Below are 23,654 nucleotides of genomic sequence, written 5' to 3'. Positions count from 1 at the left end.
GTCCAGGAGTATGCATGCTCGGTACCTTTATACGGGTACTCATATTTTGACGACTCAAAAATAAATGTGCATGAGACTCTAGGCGTGTTCGGACGGCAGTTCTCTTCAGGGACCAAAAAAAAAAAATGGTTCATGAACTCTGAACTGGAGCTCACGAGCCTAAAGGGGCGGGACTTCCTGTTTTGGTCCGGACCAATCAATGAGCTTGTTTCTACTTCGTCATGCTTTTATTTTGCCTCTGGTCAGTGCTCGTTTCTGGCGATAGCGCCCCCAAACGAGTCGCCATTGTGATTGCGTGACTTTGGTTTGGTTTGTTTTTAAACGTTTTCTTCACGCCCCCGACTGATGACCCGTTCGGGGTGCAAACAGCCTTTCTGCCTTCAGCTCTGCCATCTCCTGGTCTCCATCATGGAAATATCCACTCTCTCAGCCGCTAAACGTTCTGCTGCCGGATCGTCTCTCCGCCATTCGCTGGATCCGAACGCAAGACGAAGCTCTGATAATGTCAGCTCTGAGGGCTTCACGTCTCCACAGCCAAAAGTGGGATTTCCAAGAGCAAAGCGCCAGTGTCATCGAGAAGATTCGGTCGACATTTGAGGCAACAAGTATGTGCAGCGCTCGGATTCTGGAGGCGAACGGCAGCTTACATCAGCCTGTGGCTGAAATTAGCGGAACAAGAAAAACAACCATGATTTAGGAAGCTGTTTTGACATCTTGTTTCTGGTCACAGTGTCATTATGGGGCCATAAATGTGTGTTTTATAAACCCCCCCCCCCCTCAAAAAAATAAAAAAAATGCCACAAAGTCGCCTGGCACGAGGCCACCTCAGTTAGTTTTTCTCTTTCGAAAGGCGAGCGGATTTATGGAAGCCGAGGCAAACTACAACAATTCCAGAGTGGGATTTTAACCAAACCTGAGCGTTTTCTGGCAGCGAGAGGGAAATAGGGAATTATTAGCTGAGGAGAGTGGCAGTAAAAACCACATTTCTTTCTGAAGGGGCGAAAATTCATCGAAAATACGTCAGCGACGGCCAGAGCCGACACAAAAACCACAACATATGCAAGTAACCTGACAGATTTTATTCCATTTTTTTTTTTCAAATCCAATGAGTTTATGGAAATGAGAAAACACAGAGGTCGGCTTTATCCTCGATAAATACTGTCATCAGCCGCGGATTCCGCCGATGAGACGTGACACCCGACGCTCATTTTCCATCTGAGCGACGTTAGATCTGGGATATCTCCAGAGGCCTCCGGAGCCTCGGCGGTCTGAGGAGCCGCGACGCTCCTGACAGCCGGCCTTTCTTAAACTTTCCCAACTCTGAAACCCAATCTGACTGATCCGCCTTGGAAGCCGCCCTGCGAAGTAGCGCCGTGAGCTGCGGTAATCTGGTAATCATCAGGCGTACGCCCATGACCGGGGTCTTTTTTTTTCTCTCTCGCAGTGACCGAAGAGATTAAGAAGCCAGGATTTACAACACATGAGAAAGCGCGAGCCACGAGACATTAACCTCCTCTTTTTCCCCTCAAAGCCTCTCTGATTCCTTCTATTCTCCTCTCGTCTCCTCCTCTCCCTCCTTAACCCATTTATCCGTCCCTCCCTCGTCCTCCTGTAACCGTCTGCTCGCAGAGCGTTGCGGTATAGAGGATCTATAGCAGCTCTGTTGACTTTGGCCCGGGCCAGACGGAAAGTGGAGCCTTTAATTTGACTGGTTTCAATATCTGACCCTTAATAAAACAAATATCTTTGTTTGGAGAGAAAGAAATCACCCCCCAATTACTGTCGGAGGGCGGAGTGAGCGCGAGCACCACTGGATGTGCACTGTTTGTGTGCACAGTCTGGTCCGGGTCAGCCCGAGTCTTCAAATTGACCTGGCTTAGAAAAATAAAATGGAAGAATGTAACAAGGAGCGTGGTCTCCCATTCAGATCTGGGATCAGATTTCCTCTGGAACCACACGGCTCGCTGTGTTTAAGAAAAGAAAAAAATAAAAATAAAACTACAACGTATTTTCCTGAGACGAGACCAAGAAATGTAAAAAGTTTTTTTTTTTTTTAAATCTCATTCCTTACAGATCGTCTCTCAATGTTTTTCCAGCAGTCGCTCACTGAAAATAAGCTTAATCATGAAAAGGGCTATAGATCTGTAAAATTAGGCCTCTGCTACCGACTTGAACGTCAACAAATAATCTTCCCGCGGCTCCGGCCGGCCACTGGTATGCACTCTTTTCTTATTGCGTGCAAATTAACCCTTCAAATAGAATATGTGAAGTAAATAAACTATTTTATTTAATTTGCATTCCACCATAGATATTTTTAAAAAAATTGTTTCATCTCCAGCAGACAGCTGAAAAATGTAAAACATCCAGAATGGCTGGATTTGCAAACAATGGATTTAAAAAAATTAATCGTAGAAAAAAGAAAATTAATTGGGGAAAAATACTGAAACGACGAATAAAATGGCACAAATAAAAGTGAGAAAGTGGGATCGTCTAATACGTGGGGTCAAACCGGTGAGAGCGGAGATCTGTGCCAGAACTTTAACCGGTCTGAGAGGTTCTGTCAAACTGTTCAGATAAAAAACTAAATCTGTTTAATTTCATGTGGGTTGTTTTCCTTTAGAACACGAGCCTTGTAAGACAAAGGGGTTCTTTTCAAATAGAACCCTACAAAACAAGCTTGGTCTCACAAATGACATATTTTCCATTAATAAGTGAGTCGCTCTACCTTTCAGAATAAAATCCAAAGCCCATTTGTTGCCAATGTGAGCAGATCTACGACAAGACGGGAGGCGCAGAAGAAAATACATGAGAGATGAGCAACGTGCAGATTTCACACTCAGCTATAGCTGCTCGGGTTATTAAACTAAACTAAACAGTACGTCTCCGGATTAAACCAACATTAATATAAAGCGCTGACTTTAAAATAAATTAAAGAACAGATTAAATAACAGTGATTAAAAGTGATTCCAGGTCCAAGGGTTTGTTATTTAGGACCTAAATAGCTTAATACTGCTCAGGTTCAATGAACAAAACAATCTTAAATACAACTTTACTACATTAAATATTTCAAACAGAGACTCTACCAGTTAAGATTTTGGTATATGGAGTTGCACCCCGTGGCCGGCGTGCTGCCAGTCGCCCAAGTCTGAAGTGTGGTGATAAGAAAACCAGGAAAACGAGGTGCGATCATAAACTTCAAGATGTACTTCTTCTTATCGTCCGACGGGCCGCGGCAACGATGTTCACGTATGTGGCATGTCGAGAGAAACTTTATTTCAAAGTAAAGGTGACCGTTGAGTCAGACTTGTGACTTGTTCTTTTATAGTACCAAAACACTTCAGAACCAGTACAGCTGCTTTGTATGCAAAAGGATATGGAAATGTACTTTTCCTAGTATATCTTTACTGCATGTTGGAATGTTTGAGCGAGGATATGGGGATTTTAAACAACGATATTATCCTTTCAAGGAATAGTACTACATTTTCAAGGAATGGTACTAGGTTTTCCAGGAATGGTACTAGGTTTCCAGAAAGAGTATTAGGTTTTCAAGGATTGGTATTGGGTTTTCAAGGATATTGGGATTTTCAGCATTGATATTATCTTTTCAAGCAATGGTACTACGTTTTCCAGGATTGGTATTGGGTTTTTAAGCAATAGTATTGGGTTTGCGGCCAATGGTACTGCATTTCAAGGCAGTGTTACTGGGTCTGTCGGCGATGGCAATTTGGTTTCCGTGCACTGGGACTGGATTTTCAGGCAATAGGTTTACATTTTTAAGCAATAGGATTTGGGTTTTCAATTAGAGGTATTACATTTTCAAGCATTGACATTGGATATTTGGACAATGGGATTAGGATTACAAGCAATAGTATTTTTTTTTTTCTTTTTCACAATGGTATTGTGTTTTTAAGAAGTAGTATTAGGGTTTCCGGTTGCCTTATCGTCCCCCGTGACCCTGACGGCTTTTTAATGGTTTGGAAATAGAATGTTCTGACGGCACCTCGCTTTCCCAGTAAATACATGGCGTGACGTTTTGGTGAACATGAATGAGTGAAATGAGTTAAAGGGTGAGCGTGTTACCTACATGGAGGCTGGAACTAGAGGTTGAGAGGTTAATGATAGCTGAAGAGGTTCCATCTGCAAACTACAAAGTACAGCAAACACAGAAACACACACACACACACACACACACACACACTTTCAGGTTAGCGGGTTAGAGTTAGCCACATCATTACCATCACATTCCAAGAGTTAAAGTTAAAAAAAAAAATTATGCTTATAGATCACCTTTATATTCAGTTTAAGCTCATTAAGAAATAAGAAATTAGAAAAGTCATTTTTTCAAACCGATACAGAGCAAAAAACCTTTTTCCCTCAAGATTTTTATTTTGAAATAATCAACGTTAGAATCGCGACCTTCACTCCTCTCTTCTGTCTCGTGAAAAGTTTCTGCGTCAAATGAACGAGTACAACGAATATATTTTGAAATATATTGAATTAGATCCTCTCGTTCATCCCCGCTGCCTCCTGCTCACTCCTTCACCTTTACTCAACAACGACGACGACGACGACGACGACGACGACGACGACGACGACGACGACGACGACGACGACGACGACGACGACGACTGCAGCTACTGATCTTTCTGCTCCTTTGAATACGATTCAGGAGCCGCAGTCTGATTCCACAGTTTGTTCGGCCCCTGTTCGTTCTCGTTGGCTCACACACACACACACACACACACACACACACACACACACACACACACACACACACACACACTGGTGTGTGTTTACAGGCCGGTGCCATTATGCACCCCCCCCCCCCTCCCCCCCTTTGACGAAACCTTTTTTTTTTTCTTTTTCAAAAACCAATAATGATGAATAACGTGGTCTCCTAATTGAACACGACCTTCCTCTCTCTGATGAAGACGAAGAAAGGCTGTAATGAGCTGCAGCAGCGGTTCAGAGTCAAGAGGAGGTTTAATGTCGGCGGACGTGGTTTCTTCATCAGACCGTGAAGAAAGACACAAAAATCTGCCGTAGTGGAGCGGCGCAGTTTCTCTCCTGAGAGCTCCGTTGTTTTGGTGAAGAGAACGTTCGTTCCCGATAGTTAGAGAAAAAACGAGGCGACGAACAAACAAACAAATAAATAAAGAACAAAAATAATAAGTGAAAGATGAAGGGAGAATAATGAGGAAGACTAGAAGACAGGAAATAATAAACATTTAATGAATGAATCAACCAACTAATGAATGAATGGAGATGTATAGAGAGAAAGAAAGAAAGAGAGAAAGAGAGAGAGAAGGAAAGAGAGAAAGAGAGAGAGAAAGAGAGAGAAGGAAAGAGAGAAAGAAAGAGAGAAAGAAAGAAAGAGAGAACGAACGAACGAACGAACGAACGAACGAACGAACGAACGAACGAAAGAAAGAAAGAAAGAAAGAACAGATTAATGAATTACGGAGGTATTATTGGTGAAAAAGGTTTGAGCTCTTATAAAAGTAGAACTTGTAGAAGAAAAGTATTCTACAGGTACACAACTACAACTACACCACCGTCACACACTCACACACATTCTGAGCCTGATTGGCCGCAGGACCAAAACCCTCTCTCCCGATTGGCTGTGAAGTCCGTCAGTCTCAGACAAGCTCCGCCTTTTTTCTCCATTGACCGAACCACAGGTAGTTTTCCACCAGACCTCTCAGCCGGGAGCCGCGACGTTTGATTTGTAGTTGAAGAAAACAGAATCTTTCTCCACTAAAAGTTCTAATCCTAAGTTTCTGCGCGGCAGAAGGGGAGATCAGAGGACGGCGGTTCATCGGGACATTTCTCCGCCGTCCATTAAACTAATGCCTTCGGAATTGGAAACAAACTAGTTGCATGTGTCTGCTAATAAACGTCAGAGCTGCTAGTTTATGTAACCGGTGTTCAGGACTTCTACATTTCCATTGTTACAACTCACCCATACCTCTAATCTCGACCATAGTTCTTACAGGTAACCCGTAAACTAGTTGCTGTAATTAACCCACATTCTGATTACAACTAATCCAGACCTTTGCTTCTAGAACTAAGAGAGGATTTGGTTATAACCCAGCTCCAGAGCTCTGTAGCGCCCCCTTGCTTCTTTCACAGAAATGCACACAGCAACAAGGGAGCTCCCGCTATGTACTACCTTTGCATATTTATGCAGGAAGTACCGTTTAATAATCTGGTGCAGTTCAAAAAAAGCTATATAGAGGCTTCGATGTAATCCTCCAGATAATCCCAGAATTCCACTCCACATCTTTTAACACACATGTTTTTTAGAGATTTTTAGGAAGTACTCCTTTATTAGGTACATTTCTTTTCTTCTCTGGTACAAAACTTGTTTTTTGGATATTTGTTGGAAGAAGTTTTTAGTTGTATTTGAAAAAGGAATTGATTCGTTCTGAATTGAATCAAGTCCTCAAATTTTAAAGTTCTTGATTGGAGAAACGTGGTATTTGTATGTTCACAATACCCAGCTAAATGGAGAATACCTACAGCTTTACTTTTCTGTACTTTATTCAGTGTTATTTTACACCCATTTAACGTATTATGCAGAGGTTTGGGGAAATACATATAAAAATAAGACCACAGTACAAATGACCGACTGACCCTTTAGTTACAACGGAGATGGGTGAAGAGTGTTTTCAAAAAGTTGCGTTTTCAGCGGCCCGTCGTGTAAACGGACGCCCAGAACACTACCGAAGGTTTGTTGTTGTGCAAACGAGGCCTGAGTCGTTCCCGATTGTGTTTGTGGTGTTTATATCGGCGTCCATTCATCCAGCACAACTAAAATTGTGGATAACTTCAGATTCTTCTGTTGCTTTCTCGTTGATGCTTCAGTGGCACGCCGAATCACAAATCGGTTTGGGTCCTAAGAGTGGGCGGATGGTATTCCCCTGCATCACTGCGCTCCGCCGTTTGCCCAAAAGGCAGAAGGTTTAGTTTGCTTTGTGACGGCAGTCATCTTCAGGGAACGTTATGGAGAGACTCTCAGACTCTGAAGTGAAACGATTGAAAGGAAGTACCCAGAAGGTTTTACCTGGTCGGGCACAAGTGGCTCTTCATCACCGATGTCGATGAACACATCCTCAGAGATCAGGTGTGACGGTTCACCTGCACGTCCAAACACGGAACAGCACGATTAAAACACATTACTGGCCCATCACTGCTCCATTCATTCATTCATTCATCGTCTTACGTCTCCATCCTCCGTCCTCCTCCACCTCCTCTTCGTCCGCGGCCCGGTCCTCGTCTTCGGAGCGCCGGTACTCCTCCAGCGAGCGGATGGTGCACTGACCGACCACCGGCTTCCTCCCGAACTGACGGTTGTCGATGACTTTGACGATGACGGGCGGCATGTAGAGCTCCTCGCATGGAAGCCGCTTCGGAAAGATGACGGAAACAGATTAGAGACCACTTCTCGAGGTCCCACTGTCCGGTTATTGGCGTTGCTACACAGGTGGAGCAGGGCCGAACTGACGCAGACCCGTAAACAGAATTTCTAGTTTAGTGGATGGTTTAATTACACAAGAACATGCCAGGGTTTTCCTTTCTTTGTCCTCGTCTGGTGAGAACTGTGTGCCCTCCTCCTGCCTGTCTCTTCCTCTTCCTGACACCCATGAACTCTACATATACAAACTGTCTAATTACCGCCATCAAGTGTCCACATGATGCATCAACGAAAAATATCTAAATAAACTAAACGACCCGACAACATTAAGCATGAACGGCTCGTACAGATATCCCAAAAGGTAAAGTGAACCTCCAATATAAACTTTAGAGATCAAGATAAAGAGGTTACCGGTCACAAACTTACTGCTAGCTTTAGCGTTAGCTTGTGTTCCTGATCGCGGCCAGCCGCGTGGTCGGTAATATCCATACAGCCATGGTGCCATAGTACTTTAATGATTTAACGCAAGTTTAAAATTTTGCAATAGAAAATGTACCACATGACAGAGCGTTTTTGAAAAGTTCCACCTTCAGACTCATGTTGGGAGGTGCGTCACTATTCATACGGCAAGATTTCCTCAACCATCGCTTTAATGCTACTTCGCTAACTTTCACCGCTCTGTGTTGAGTTGTTTCTGGAACTGATAAAAACTGTTTCAAACATGAGCATACTTTGCGTCGGCACCAGATTTGGCCCTTGGGCTTTATGTTTGCGCCCCCCCCCCCCCCGCCTCCCGTATTAAACTATCGAGGCCCTGCGTTCCACTCGGTTATTGTTTGTACCACGAGGAGCCGTTTTCATGTTGTTTTCCTCTTCAGTAACACGCTTCCATGTGGGGAGCCGTATCTTTTATGAACTTTGAGGTGCGCGGTGGAAATGAAAAAATAAATGACTCATTTTAAGACAATATGTTTCAGTGACGGCTCTCATCTGGGCATCGCGATTCAAAGAATAAATTGGCGACTGTGATCCATTTGACCTCTGGAGCTTCATTAAAAAGGACTTAAGTGGGACTGATGAGTTAAAACTCACACAATAAACCCAGCGAGGTGGTTAGACGTCTTCAAAGGGTCGCGTTTAGGGAAACTATGCGCATGACATTTTCTTATGCCCCCGTGGCAAAACACTTACGCAGTGGACTTAATGTTGTTAACATGAAATGCTTGGACTCGGTCCACGTGTGCATATTTCCACCGTCCGGTCGAAAGGGGCTGTCACACTCCTGCGGTGGTCGAAGCGGTGACCTTAATCTTGTTAACATTAAACCGAGGCGAGGATTCTGTGTTTGAGGGGGGAAAAAAATATGCGACTATTTCCATCCTCCAGTTAAAGCTGTCATAATAAAACACAGAGGTGATCAACTTCAGACCTTAATATTGTTAACATTAAACTCCCCGAGCCCGCTCTGGAGCCGCCGGTAGGAAAAATGGGCTCGGTGTTTCCATATTTCAGCGTAGATTTTGGTAGGAAAACACTTAGGTGGAATGCAATGGCACCAACGTAAACTCAGCGGAAAGTTACTCTCAGACGATATATAATAATAATGACTGCTCAGGCTCCTTGCTTTGAATATTATGCTTGGGTTGATTAAGATGAGCGACTTGAAAACACTCCGGAGTGACAGCCAAGTGGGGGCGTGGAGGTTTTTTTAAGAACATAAAACATCATTTTTAATCTCCTATAATCGATTTTTTTTTTTCTTTTTCTTTTTTTCTCAACACAGAGACATATTAGAGAAATAGCCCGAACTCCATCTGAGATTGTCAGGATGCACCTTCATGTCGGTGAAGGCAGTCAGGGAACTCTCAGCTTGAAAATTGTTTATAGTAACAAAACCGTTCAAGTTCCTGATGAGCTGGTGATAAATGATCTCACACTGGAGGAGCGCCAGAGGATGAAGGAGCTGCAAAACACCATGGAGACCCTCCGTGCAGAGAAGGAAACCCTCCAGACTGAGAAGGAGACCCTCCAGACTGAGAAGGAGACCCTTAAAAATGAGAAGGAGAACCTCCAGACTGAGAAGGAGACCCTTAAGGCTGAGAAGGAGAACCTCCAGACTGAGAAGGAGACCCTTAAAAATGAGAAGGAGAACCTCCAGACTGAGAAGGAGACCCTTAAGGCTGAGAAGGAGAACCTCCAGACTGAGAAGGAGAACCTTAAGGCTGAGAAGGAGAACCTCCAGGCTGAGAAGGAGAACCTTAAGGCTGAGAAGGAGAACCTCCAGGCTGAGAAGGAGAACCTCCAGACTGAGAAGGAGAACCTCCAGACTGAGAAGGAGAACCTCCAGACTGAGAAGGAGACCCTTAAGAATGAGAAGGAGAACCTCCACACTGAGGAGACCCTTAAGAATGAGAAGGAGAACCTCCAGACTGAGAAGGAGACCCTTAAGGCTGAGAAGGAGAACCTCCAGACTGAGAAGGAGAACCTTAAGGCTGAGAAGGAGAACCTCCAGGCTGAGAAGGAGAACCTTAAGGCTGAGAAGGAGAACCTCCAGGCTGAGAAGGAGAACCTCCAGACTGAGAAGGAGAACCTCCAGACTGAGAAGGAGAACCTCCAGACTGAGAAGGAGACCCTTAAGAATGAGAAGGAGAACCTCCACACTGAGAAGGAGACCCTTAAGAATGAGAAGGAGAACCTCCAGACTGAGAAGGAGACCCTTAAGGCTGAGAAGAAGAACCTCCAGACTGAGAAGGAGACCATTAAGAATGAGGAGACCCTCTGTTGTGAGATGGAGATGCCGTTCCTCCACACTCAGAGGAAGTCCCTCCGTATTGAGCAGGAGATGCTCCGTGCTGAGAATAAGGTCGTCCGGACTGAGAAAAACAACCTCAGTGTTGAGAATGAGACTCTTAACTCTAAGAATAAGGCCCTCCAAACTGAGATGAAGATCCTCCATGATAAGAATATCTGGCTGGAGGAGGTCGTCAAGGTCTTTGGGGACCTAATCATGACCAAAGAGAAGAAGAAGAGAGGCTTCTGGAGGCTGTTCGCCAAGAGTAAGGGCAAGAGTCAGAGAAAAAAAACGAAAACGAGTGGAAGAAGCCCAGAACGTCGACCGGAGAGAGTCGGAAGTAGAGAGGAAACAGACAGAGGAGGAATCCAAAAAGAAGGAAGACGGTTTCTTTCACAGGTTGTTCCACAGGGAGAAGAAGAGCACGACAGTGGATTAGGGTTTTTATGTAAATGCTTCTGAATTCTATTATTAATTGAAATGAGTGTCGTTGTTGAAAACTGTTAACTGGAAGTCCAGCGCAGAATGTGAATCATGGTGAGAGGTACACCACGATACAACGATCCAGCAGCATGAGTCGTCCGACTCAATGGTTTGTCCAGTGTCTGCTGGGATGCTCTGTGGGCCTTCAGGTGGGCAGCGTGTTTTCCTGCCTTCTCTGGTGGTGACGGTCACAATGGAAATCAGTAGAACCTTTCAACAATGAAGGTAACAACTAATTCAAAAAAAATCAAGTGTACATATTCACAGGAGATTGTGAAAAATGGTGGGGATGTCTAGTTTAGGGACGTAACTTCTGTATTCATAACGACAAGGAATCACTCGGGTCCTTTTCCCACAACGCTTCAAGTGAAAATATTCTTTGTTCCAGAATAGTTTTGTGTTTACACAGTAATGCTTTAAAGGCAACGTCAGTTTACACGAAAATGGCAAAAATTATAGTTTCTACTTTCCTACATTTAAAACCCCAAATTATAACTACTAATAAAAACTTTAATGCTGCCAACAAATAGCATACTTTTTCTTATTTTAACAGAAATATCTTCTTCAATAGCTTTTGGTTTTTTCCCCAGTGTAATTACTTTATACTTTCCTGCCAGATGTGTTATTCAAACATCAATTTCTTAGACCGACCAATCAGGCGTCTGTTGACAATTCTATTTGATTCAGTTTCTGAGGAAACGTGTGATTTGTGAAATGAACAGCAGCTTCTCAAGCATGTAAGGCTGCGGTTCTGCTTTTCTTAGAGGATCGTTTTACTTGATCAGAAAGCATTTAAATGACTTCCAGCTACTACAAGCGCAATTTAAACAGGCAGGAAGAAATGGTGGGACTCATTAACGACGTCCTGCTGGAGCCAGCGTTGCTCTTCTTCTCCCCCTACTGGGCAGGAGGCGCATCATCATAGATTACGTCGGCTCACGGGCAGGCAGTCGCAGGAAAATCACGTTTTGTCATCGGGGGAAAAGCCAAACCGTTTCCACGCCATGGAGGTGGAGTTTCTTTTCGGGTTCAACTCCCCCGTTTCTCCTTTGGCCACGCTGTTAATTCACTATGATTGGTTAGGTGCACATAGAACTGCAACGTCTAGAGTGTTCTATAGGAAGGTACAGTAACTTCATATTCAACATCACTCGGCGAGACGCAGTCCCGACTTCCAGGACAGTGGAGAAGAGATTAAAAGAGACAGTCTGGATTTTCTTTCAGGTTAAATCGGTCAAATGTTGATATTTTCACTGAAGCTACCGTGACGCCATCTTTGATATCCCAGAATCTTTTGTTTCACTAACTGGAATCTGCACTTCGTAAATGAGTGGAAATGGTTTTGGTTTATTCTCTGTGCAGAAGTCTATTTTAAAGATTTTTTTTTTTTTCCCCGTTAGAGCAACTTTAGATTTTCCCACCGTCAGCAGCCATGTTCTAATCTTCACTCAGTCCTCAAAGTTCAAACTCTGACTTTAAGTAGGGGAGGCTTTCCACAGTAATGAGGACAATTGGAAGTCATGATTGTAAAAGCATGAAGTTAGCATTCGAACTCTTCCCAGGGGAGAAGTTTCCACCCTGCTTTATGACTTGTCTGTGATATATACGCGGGTAGACATGGGAAAAGTTCCCCACCCTGCATCTCTTTAAGTCTGAAAGCCAGAAAACTGTTGACTCTCTCATGTCGATGTTATTGCTTCTCTACCGGGAGATTAGTGCGCCTCTCCTCGGCTGTTATTGTGGCTCCGCTGATGAAGACAAACGAGCGGACGCCAACCACATCACAGCGGGAGTCTCATTTGGCCTCCGGGCTTGATTACACGTACGGTACGGCGCGTCTCCGGGTCCTCACCACATCAAGGACGAGCGTGTTGACGTCGAAGTTTGGCTTCTTCTTGACGCTGCGGATGACGCAGCTCTGGACGGTGACGCCTCCGCACTCCACCTGCAGGCTGGGAGAGGTAACGCTGGCCAGCTGGAAGCTCTTCAGGTTGCGAACGCCCCACGCTAAGACCTAACGGGGGAGCAGAAGAGATGCTTTTACACAACGTTTCAAGTGAAAAATCTACCGGTTTTTTGTGTTTATATTTCCGAAAAGTTTTGCTTTTTACACGGAAACTTTCTGAAAAGGATGTAATGTGTTGGCATGCCGGGCCACTAGTGGGCGCTGTTGGTTGTTTTTGTAATAAAACCACACAGACATACAGCAGAGAATAATGCGCTATAAGCATTACCAATGATATTCTAGTAGACAGACGACTATGTTGTATTGTTATTACAGTGACTGTCAAAATAAAAGTACCAGTACGATACCTCGATGGCCGTCCTCTGCAGAACGGGTTTGATTCCCTGGGGTACCATGAACACGTTGGGTTCTCGCTGAGGGGGCGGGTACGGGAGGTCGGACTCTTCCTGCCAATGGGAACGCAGGACAGTGGTGAGTCGCACAGTGAGCCTCGAGGTTCAATTCCCATCCAATCTGCTCAATAAATATTAATTTATGTTCTGGAAAAAAGCATTGTTACAAGTATACTTTCCTTTCAAGATACTAATAAAATACATGTGCAGAGAAAATGTGTGGGAGCCTCAAAACAATGTGTCTGTAAATTTTGTGTATACTGTGATCATCTTCTATGATTACAAGTTAAATATGTTGCATCACTTCCTCCTCGAAAATCAGTTGTAGAATTCCAATTTATCTGGAAACAAGTCAAGTATTCCAGTTGACTCGGAACTCGGAATTCCCAACTTGAAAATATGTGATTTAGTTTGAAAAATGTCATTATAGTGGTCAAGTCTGATCTATTGATTTATTCATCTATTTATTTGAAGCTGGAAAAAAAACAAACATGTAAAAAAACAAAGATAAAGTAAAATAAATTATCAAAATGAGCGAATCAGAATTATAACAGAAAATGAACTCCGTTTTCCAAATAAATAAATAAATAAATAAAATATAAAAAAATATATAAATATATTTGACGATGCAAAAAAAAAGAAACGTAAAAAAGATAAAGTAAAACAAATGTATCAAAATTAGTGAATCAGAATTATATCAGAAAACGCACTCGGTTTTCCAAATAAATAAATAAATTAAATATGAAAAAATAAATAAATTTGACGATTATATTATATTTATATTATATTTGACGATTTGACAAAAAAAAGAAATATTAAAAAAAAGTAAAAAAAAAACATCCAAATAAGTAAACTAGAATTATAACAGAAAACGTGCTCCGTTTTCCAAATATATAAATAAAATAGAAATAAATTTTTTGAAGATGCAAAAAAAAAAAAACATTAAAAAAAAGATAAAGTAAAAAAAAAAAAAAAAAAGAGTAAACCAGAATTATAACAGAAAACATGCCGTTTTCCAAATAAATAGATAAATAAATAGATAAATAAATAAATAGTCCCTGAGGCTGGATTTCATGAGTTATGAAGACGTCACGTCCATCATAATCTTCCAGTTATCCTGGAAATAGGAATTTATAAAGGAATTCCTCCAAAACAAATTCTCGACGTCTCGGGACACAAAATTCATGAGTTACACGTCAAATTCCTTCAGAAACGATGAGTTGAAGTATTCCACTCGACTCGGGACTCGGGGGACTTGATTTCAGGATTTGGAATTTTCGATGAATGAATCCATTTGTGTTTTGATTTGACACGCCGACGACGAAGACGAAGACGAAGGGAAACGATTGAGGACTGATGAGTGTGTCGGGGCTTTTTTACCAGCTGCAGCAGGTTTTCAGCCAGAAATCCAGGAAACATCAACTGAGGAAGCGACGGAGGAGAAAGAAACACCGAGGTCATCAATTATGATTTCATGATTATTTTTTTTTAGCTCCTGAAAAATCCGGATAAGGAAAAGAAGGAGGAGTTGTGAGCGATGGTACCTCGTCCAGAACGTGGCTGGAGGTCACGACGTCTCCCTGCGGACGAGACGGGAGCAAAGTCACGTTTCAAAAGTGAAGGTTAAGAAAAAGCGAAGGAATGAGGAGAGAAGCTGAGGTGAACCGACCTCTTGACCTGGAATATGATGAATCGCAGGCTGCAGACGCAAAACAATTCGTTATTATTGATAAGCAAAGAAAATGATTCAGACATTTAAACTTTAAACATTAATACAGCCAAACGTCAATAATAAAGACTTTTTTTTTTTTATGTCAGAATCAAATATCATGATGATATTTACATTTTAAGGGAATTAAAAATATTTTATTAAACTACTAAAGAAGCAAAACAAAAGTTTAACTTTCAAAATGAACATTTACTCTCATTTTACAAGAAATATATTAATAAAAATATACAAATTCAATGAAAATTTTAATAAAATGAGTAAATACAAGCACATTAACTTAATAAAAGAATAAAATTAAAACAAGTGAGTGATATGAAATCAATTATGAAACCGACAAAATGGAAAATAGAGAAAATAAAAGTTTGAGAAGTTGAATCTACAAAACAGTGAAACAATAATTAAACATTATATTAAAAAAAGAAACTACTCAAGAGTGAAAACACAGAAAAGAACCTAATGATGCTAAAACCTGACTGGAGGGTCTTTTCAGCTCGGTTTCCACGGCGACAAAGTGAAAACAGAAAACCTCGACCTCTGACCTTTTCTCTGCGTATGAGCTCGAAGGCGGCGAGCAGCTCGCCGGCGGGTTTCTCCCCGAGGCGAATGGGGAACCAGGCCAGGCGGGGCGACGGCGTCACGGCGGGCTGACACACACATCGGCCCATGAACTCGTCAGCTCCCTGAGTCACACACACACACACACACACACACACACACGCGCTGAGGACAGAGCGCCCACCGCACCGGGACAAACCCTCGTCTCCAGACCGACCACTCACGTAGGTGTCCTGGTCGTACAGCTCCACCACCACGTTGGGCGGGCCGGCGGCGGCGATGGCGGCCTCGGGGTCGCCAAAGATCTCCAACTCGTAGAAGATGAGCGTCTGGTCCCAGGTGGGGTTCAGGGTGTTCCGCACCGTCACCGTCTTCTGGGACTGATGGAGGAACGAGACGATGGCGTAGGCGTCTGCAGGAGGAAGAAATATAGATCCTCATGTTGGAACTAGGACGCGTATCGGTAGAGCGCAGACCTTTGTCATGGTCGTTTGAATTGCTTATCACGGTTTGACCCCCGGTGACCTTTGACCCCCAAGCACTAACCAGGGTAATGATGTCATGTGACATATCAGAGGATAGGGAATTTAAAACTAAACATTTTGACATTGGTTTGACATCAATCGGATTAAAACCGACCGCGTTATGAATCGATTGGTCCTTCGCTGATGACAAGGAATTTCCATGCAGTTCGGGTCAATAGTTTTTGTGAAAAGTTGGTCAAATACGTACAAACCAATTAAAAAAAAAAGCATAACCTTTTCGTTGGCGAAGGTCAAAGAGGAGCAAAGCGCAGAGAAGGTTTCAAATTATTGGCACCGACTAATCCGGCAGGATTAAAACGGACAAAGAGAATTTGAAACACACTTTTTAAGAAATTCATGTGTTTTCCAAACTATGCAGAGTTGGAGATGGAGGGCTGGGAAACACCGCCGCAAAGAGAAGTTTGTTATTCCAGGTCACAACCGCTCGACTCCATGTTAAAAACACACACACACACACACACACACACACACACACACACACACACACACACACACACACACACACACACACACACACACACACACACACACACACACACACACACACACACACACACACACACACACACACACGGAGAGAGAGTGGAGTTTATTATTGTAGCTCCAGTAAAGAGCCTCTGTGGAGCTGTTAGCATTAAGCTAAACACAAGTTAAGAGGCATTTTCCCACCAGAGCTCAATTAACACACACACACACACACACACACACACACACACACACACACACACACACACACACACACACACACACACACACACACACACACACACACACACACACACACACACACACACACACACACACACACACACACACACACACACACACACACAGTCTTTCCGTCCATTCCCAAGAGACACTTAGCTCATATAAACAACAATACAAACAGGCCCGAGGGGTGTGTGTGTGTGTGTGTGTGTGTGTGTGTGTGTGTGTGTGTGTGTGTGTGTGTGTGTGTGTGTGTGTGTGTGTGTGTGTGTGTGTGTAGGGAAGCGGCAGCACTGGGAGACGCAGGGCCAAGTAAACACAGAGGAAAGAAAAGCTGCAGTTGATGATTCCAGTCGTCATTAAAGGACATTTTTAGGGACAAAGAAACAAAGAACGACAGACTTGTGGACAGAAATAATCCAGAAGCAAGCAAACGGCAATAAACTGAGGGAGGTAATCCAAACTTCTTCTGCACTGACGTTCCACTCAGGGCCTCGTTTGACCTCCTGTACGAGAAACCAAACACTTTAACGCTTACAGAGCGAACTCAGTGGAGGAAGATGCTCTATAATCTGGATGTTAGCAGAAAGATGCTCTATAGTTGAGGGAAATAGTTAGATTAAGACGGGGAGAGAGCGAGAGAGAGAGAGAGCTCAGTGTTTGATACCTGACTCACCCTTTAATCATGGCCGCCCAGACGCCGTGTAACACTAGATTAGCGCCTGAGTGAAGCCCATCCATCACCTCTACTCATCCGTTACACTGAGCGAGCCAACGGAGCGGGGCGAGCAAGGCCGGGCGGCGGTCGTTCATCATGTGGGGATCCTCACCCTCTCTCTAACCCTGTCCGTACCCGGCCTCACATCCATCATCCCTCGCTTCCTCTGCACATCCATCCTTTTTCAAAAGCTTCAGTTTTTACATCTGAGCCTGTCAGGCCTCCTCAATAACACACGCACGCACGCACGCACGCACGCACGCACGCACGCACGCACGCACGCACGCACGCACGCACGCACGCACGCACGCACGCACGCACGCACGCACGCACGCACGCACGCACGCACGCACACTCCAGTTTCCATGAACCCGTCAAAGTAAAAGCCTCTCCGATCTGCCAGTGTCACCCACGTCTGACCCTCCGTGTTTCCGTGCTGCGTCTTAGTAAATTAGTAAATGAGGACTTTTAAAGCCGCAGTCCAACAAATGCAGCTCAGGGAGGAGTACATGGAGGAGTACAGGGAGGAGTACAGGGAGGAGTACAGGGAGGAGTACATGGAGGAGTACAGGGATGAGTACAGGGAGGAGTACAGGGAGGAGTACAGGGAGGAGTACAGGGAGGAGTACATGGAGGAGTACAGGGAGGAGTACAGGGAGGAGTACATGGAGGAGTACAGGAGTACAGGGAGGAGTACATGGAGGAGTACATGGAGGAGTACAGGAGTACAGGGAGGAGTACAGGGAGGAGTACATGGAGGAGTACAGGGAGGAGTACATGGAGGAGTACATGGAGGAGTACAGGAGTACAGGGAGGAGTACAGGGACGAGTACATGGAGGAGTACATGGAGGAGTACAAGGAGGAGTGCAGGGAGGAGTAAATGGAGGAGTACAGGGAGGAGTACAGGGAGGAGTATATGGAGGAGTACAGGGAGGAGTACATGGAGGAGTATTACAGTGAGTAGTTACTGTGAGTAACTGATGACAAGAAGGAGCAACGAGCAGCCCTGTACCTGAGAAGCTGTCTTTGTCCATGGCCAGCAGGTCTCTGGCTTGATACAGGTAACAGCGCAGGTGGTAACGAGTTCCACCTGGAAACACAGGATGGAAAATAACACACATTTAAAGAAACACACAATGGATGGAGGGAGGGAGGGAGGGAGGGAGGGATGGGGGGGGGGGGGGGGTGATGGTTGCTTGGGTGAAATGGTGAGAGGGTAAGAGGGTGAAATTGTGAGAGGGGTGAGAGGGTGAGATGGTGAAATCGTGGGAGGGTGAAATGGTGAGAGGGTGAGAAGGTGAAATGGTGGGATGGTGAGAGGGTGAGATGGTGAAATTGTGAGAGGGTGAGAGGGTGGGATGGTGAGAGGGTGAAATGGTGAAATGGTGAGAGGGTGAAATGGTGAAATGGTGGGATGGTGAGAGGGTGAGATGGTGAAATTGTGAGAGGGTGAGATGGTGAAATCGTGGGAGGGTGAAATGGTGAGAGGGTGAAATGGTGAGAGGGTGAGAAGGTGAAATGGTGGGATGGTGAGAGGGTGAGATGGTGAAATTGTGAGAGGGTGAGAGGGTGGGATGGTGAGAGGGTGAAATGGTGAAATGGTGAGAGGGTGAAATGGTGAAATGGTGGGATGGTGAGAGGGTGAGATGGTGAAATTGTGAGAGGGTGAAATGGTGAAATGGTGGGATGGTGAGAGGGTGAGATGGTGAAATTGTGAGAGGGTGAGAGGGTGGGATGGTGAGAGGGTGAAATGGTGAGAGGGTGAAATGGTGAGAGGGTGAAATTGTGAGAGGGTGAGATGGTGAAATCGTGGGAGGGTGAAATGGTGAGAGGGTGAGAGGGTGAGAAGGTGAAATGGTGAGAGTATGAAATGGTGAGAGGGTGGGAAGGTGAGTGGGTGAGATGATGAGAGGGCTTCTGTCTCACGGTCGAAGAAGCAGGAGATGGTGGGCCTGTTGACTCCAAACGTGGTCGTGACCGACTTGTCGTCACTTCGGTCCTCGATGCTGCTCTGTGGAAACATTAAAGTCACATTCTGACAAAAACCTGATCGTCCCTCCATATGTACGACTTTCACATTAAAAGCCCGAGCTACCACGTTCTGGCTTTTCGGGGGTCACAACGGCTTTTCCTCGGGCGGCCGTTTGGCGAGCGGCGCTTTTCCATGGTTCCAGCTTCTTGCCTAACTTGTAAGGAACCTTTAATGCGACGGCATCCAATCGCAGCTCAGACTGCAAGTTTAGCAACAGTTTGGGGAATTCAACCCTCTCCTGTTTCAACGTGAACGCAAAGCCAGGTCCATTAGGAAATGAATTTTCTCAATTTGGCAAGCGTGCCGGGCCCTGATCTCACTTCCATCCAGGGCTTTTCGTCGGCGGTGGACTTATTTGTAGCTGAATGGGGGCAAATCCCTGCAGCCGGGCTTTAAAGTCTGGAAAGTTCCTCCCGGAGGACCGGGGGCCGTTACAGCGCCACATTAAAGTCCATTGTTGTTGAAATGACATGTTCACCCTCACATTTGGATGGAATATTCAGATGTCTGCCTGCTTTTTTTTTTTTTTTTTTTTCCTGTGTCGCTCACCAGAGAGCACTCCAGGGCAAAGATGGCCGCCGGTCCCGTCTTCTCCAGCGGCTCCATGCGGCACCGCCAGCGCCGCCTCCTGAAGCTGTCCGTCTTCCGGGGCTTCAGGTGGAACCTCCAGCCGAAGAGGGAGGCGTATTCCCAGCCTTCCCGCTCCGCCTCGTCGGGACGCTGCTGCTCGAACACACACAGGAAAACTAAACATTTTTACCACATTCCTTCCTGGTTTGTGTATTTTTACACAACGTTTCGACTGAAAACGAATCGTCTTTGCATTTTCATAAACATTAAGAGAATATGGAGTGGGAGTCAAGCCACACGACCATATTTGGTCACTTCCTGGTTCCTACAAAGCTAAATGGAACCAACCACATCCTCCAGCTGATGTACACGATTGATGCTTTTCATTAATAAATGTGAGGAAAATATTAAAAATAAGATTTAAACATGCATGCACAGAGCCAACATGTCCATTTCAAAACTTATTTGTGCAAAAGACAAATTATACTGATAATGGTGCATGTGCAATCTTCAAATTTCTCATTTAAAAAGTGAAATATGGTGGAACATGACTGATTATTGCTTGATTTAGCAATTTCTGATGGTTTCTTTAAATATAGATAAATATATTAATGTTTGCTTTCAGAAACAAAACTGCTGAACTAAACTTAACATGTTCATTTATGCAACAATACCTCCATCTGGTGGCTAAGACTGAGAATTACATCTGGTCACAAGTCTTGCCTTTTATTAAATGAAATTTCCTTTGTTTTTAAATTACATGATAATGAGGAGAAACAACCCATCATGATAAATATATACAAAAAATATACAACTGGAATTTTTGTTAATATCAAATAAAAATGTTTTAAAATGTTACAATATCGAATCTAGAAAATATCTATTTTTGTATAAATTACTAATATTTATTATGACAATAAAATAAATTACAAAAAAAATGAAATAAGAGGAAATAATAATAATAATAATAATACAAAAAGAGAAAAGAGTGGATTGAATGTGTTAAAAAATATATATAAACAAAAACAAACGTTTCAGGTACACAAGACTATTGAACTGTACTTAACATGTTCATTTATGTAACAATACCTCCATCTGGTGGCGAAGACAGAGAATTGCATCTGGTCGCACAAGTTAAAATGCCTTTTTTTTTCTTTTCATGAAATTTACTTTGTTTTTAAACTACAAGAAAATGATGAGAAACAATCCATCATGATAAATATATACAAAATATACACCTGGAATTTGTGCTAATAAATTATTTCAAAATGTTACAATATCAAATTTAAAAATATATAATTTTTTTTGTACATTTTTTTTAATAGGAAAATACAATAAATTACAAAAAATTTGAATGAGAGAAAATGACAGAAAAATATCTAAAAAAGAAAAAAATTATAAAATCATACAAAAAGAGAAAAGAGGGAATTTAATGTGTTTAAAAAAAACAACTAAACAAAACAATAAAATCGCTCTAAATGACGAGGAAGAACAAGAAAAATCTAAATATGAGCCTGGGGAGTTTGTTTTCATCATCCCACACATGTTCTTATGGATTTAAAACAGTAACAGGAAGTGAAGCTGGTTGTTGATCTGCTGACCTTTCTGAGCGCCTCCATCTTCTGCTGGTCCCGACGCCTCAGCCGGATCCAGCGCCGGCGCCGGTTGGTGTGGTACATCTTCTCCGCAGGAACCCACGACTTCGGGCGGCGGTCCGGCGGGATGGTGAGGCCGTACTCCCAGCCTACACGCACACACACACACACACACACACACACACACACACACACACACACACACACACACACACACACACACACACACACACACACACACACACACACACACACACACACACACACACACACACACACACACACACAAAAACATCAAGAGACACAAGAACATGAAACACACACAGACGCAAAAACATGGAACACACACACGCATAAATGAACATGAAACACACAAAAAACTTGGAGACACACACACAGCAGGGGTCCCCACCTTGATCATCCACCGCCCGGTTCAGATCTTCGCTCCACTCCACCTCCTCCCACACCCAACCTGGAGGACACTCCACGTCGTCCTTAGGCACAGCTTTCTCACCATTCTGAGACACACACACACACACACACACACACACACACACACACACACACACACACACACACACACGTTTTGTATCCCCTGACATGAGAGAACTCCTGAACGAAGGCAGAGTGGTCGGGGACGCACCACGTCGGTGTACCCCTCCGGCATGCCGATCCACTGGCCGCCCGGTAACCTCATCTGGTTCTCAAACACTTCCTCTGTGAAGGTCATGTGACCGGCGTCCACGTCGAACAGCAGCCTGAGGGAGACACAACGTTACCTGTTTACCGCTTCCCATACACACACCAAGCACCGCATACACACCGTGCGTACCAGACACGTTAACAATCAACAGAACTTTGACGACGTCACTGATTTCAGCGCCGGCGTGAAGAAGCAGACTCACGTCTTCTCCGGGCTGATGTACCAGTCCCCAGCCCAGGTCCAGCCGGGCGACGGTTTGAAACTCTCCTTGGGGAGTTTCACTCTGCCGGTGACGTCGCTGAACTTGGGGTAGGTCAGACCTGTAGTTCCCCAGCTGCCCACCAGGGCGAGCCGAGTCTGGTTCTCATACTGCAGAGAGAGAGAGAGAGAGAGAGAGAGAGAGAGAGAGAGAGGTGGAGGTGGAGGTGGGTAAAGTCTAGCTGTGTGTGTGTGTGTGTGTGTGTGTGTGTGTGTGTGTGTGTGTGTGTGTGTGTGTGTGTGTGTGTGTGTGTGTGTGTGTGTGTGTGTGTGTGTGTCTCACCGTCTCTGTGAACACGGACAGTTTCCCTTCAGCGTACTGGTTGAAGTGTTTGGCCTCGGTGGCGAGTCCGAACCAGACTTTGACCCTCAGCTGACCGGGAAGTTTGGCCTCACCGCCGCTGCCCTGAGGACACTGGACAACACACACTGCACGTCAAGAAGGGACCGCGTGCGTGCGTGTGTGTGTGTGTGTGTGTGTGTGTGTGTGTGTGTGTGTGTGTGTGTGTGTGTGTGTGTGTGTGTGTGTGTGCCTTGAGGAAGACGGTCTGCAGCTGTCCGCAGTGTTTCCCACAGTACTGCTGGGAGAAGAGGACGGTGTGCGCTGGGATGCGGTGGTACGCCACCCGGCGGTCTCCCTGCAGCATCCAGATCACGATGTCTGGAAGACTGTTCTGGGGCTGGACAGACACACACACACACACACACACACACACACACACACACACACACACACACACACACACACACACACACACACACACACACACACACACACACACACACACACACACACACACACACACACACACACACACACACACACAGACAGACTTGTTATGGTTGGGTATATTGTGCCTCTTTGAATACACAATCTGTAGACACACACACACACACACACACACACACACACACACACACACACACACACACACACACACACCTCCTCGGCCATGGCCCTCAGCCTGCCGGCCCAGTCCTCCGCCTGCTCCATCACCGTGGTCAGCTCGGTCTCCGGCCCGTGTTTGAGAGCGAGCGCCGCCGCCACGATCTGCTGCAGGTGCAGCGTCCGGATGTGCCTCAGCGAGCGGTCCAGGGCGGTGGCACACTGCCACTGGTCCAGGGGGGGCAGCTGCTCGCTGGGGGAGGGGGAGGGGGAGGGGGGGGTTTAGGGGGGTCTTCTTCAGTCGC

The 23,654-nt window shown here is 44.7% G+C and overlaps 1 protein-coding gene across 1 annotated transcript in view; it reads right to left on the bottom strand.

The window, feature by feature from the left end:
• dysf (dysferlin, limb girdle muscular dystrophy 2B (autosomal recessive)) overlaps nt 1-23,654 on the bottom strand; it is a 65,007-nt gene that overhangs the window by 26,868 nt on the left and 14,485 nt on the right. The window contains exons 23-42 of the mRNA XM_080486854.1: nt 23,407-23,602; nt 22,997-23,143; nt 22,747-22,878; nt 22,408-22,574; nt 22,146-22,260; nt 21,915-22,020; nt 21,509-21,651; nt 19,887-20,060; nt 19,232-19,316; nt 18,318-18,395; nt 15,558-15,745; nt 15,318-15,458; nt 14,719-14,748; nt 14,594-14,629; nt 14,430-14,471; nt 13,005-13,103; nt 12,544-12,705; nt 7,226-7,409; nt 7,067-7,140; nt 4,085-4,144 (exon numbers count right to left, since the gene is read on the bottom strand). Of these exons, the coding sequence (XP_080342980.1) occupies nt 4,085-4,144; nt 7,067-7,140; nt 7,226-7,409; nt 12,544-12,705; nt 13,005-13,103; nt 14,430-14,471; nt 14,594-14,629; nt 14,719-14,748; nt 15,318-15,458; nt 15,558-15,745; nt 18,318-18,395; nt 19,232-19,316; nt 19,887-20,060; nt 21,509-21,651; nt 21,915-22,020; nt 22,146-22,260; nt 22,408-22,574; nt 22,747-22,878; nt 22,997-23,143; nt 23,407-23,602 (2,359 nt within the window). The remainder of the gene's footprint in view (nt 1-4,084; nt 4,145-7,066; nt 7,141-7,225; nt 7,410-12,543; nt 12,706-13,004; nt 13,104-14,429; nt 14,472-14,593; nt 14,630-14,718; nt 14,749-15,317; nt 15,459-15,557; nt 15,746-18,317; nt 18,396-19,231; nt 19,317-19,886; nt 20,061-21,508; nt 21,652-21,914; nt 22,021-22,145; nt 22,261-22,407; nt 22,575-22,746; nt 22,879-22,996; nt 23,144-23,406; nt 23,603-23,654) is intronic.

Source organism: Lipophrys pholis (assembly GCF_963383615.2).
Source record: "Lipophrys pholis genome assembly, chromosome: 18".
In the NCBI taxonomy this organism is placed as follows: domain Eukaryota; kingdom Metazoa; phylum Chordata; class Actinopteri; order Blenniiformes; family Blenniidae; genus Lipophrys; species Lipophrys pholis.
Note: the sequence above shows the minus strand (reverse complement) of the source record. Positions and strands in the feature narration are given on the sequence as shown.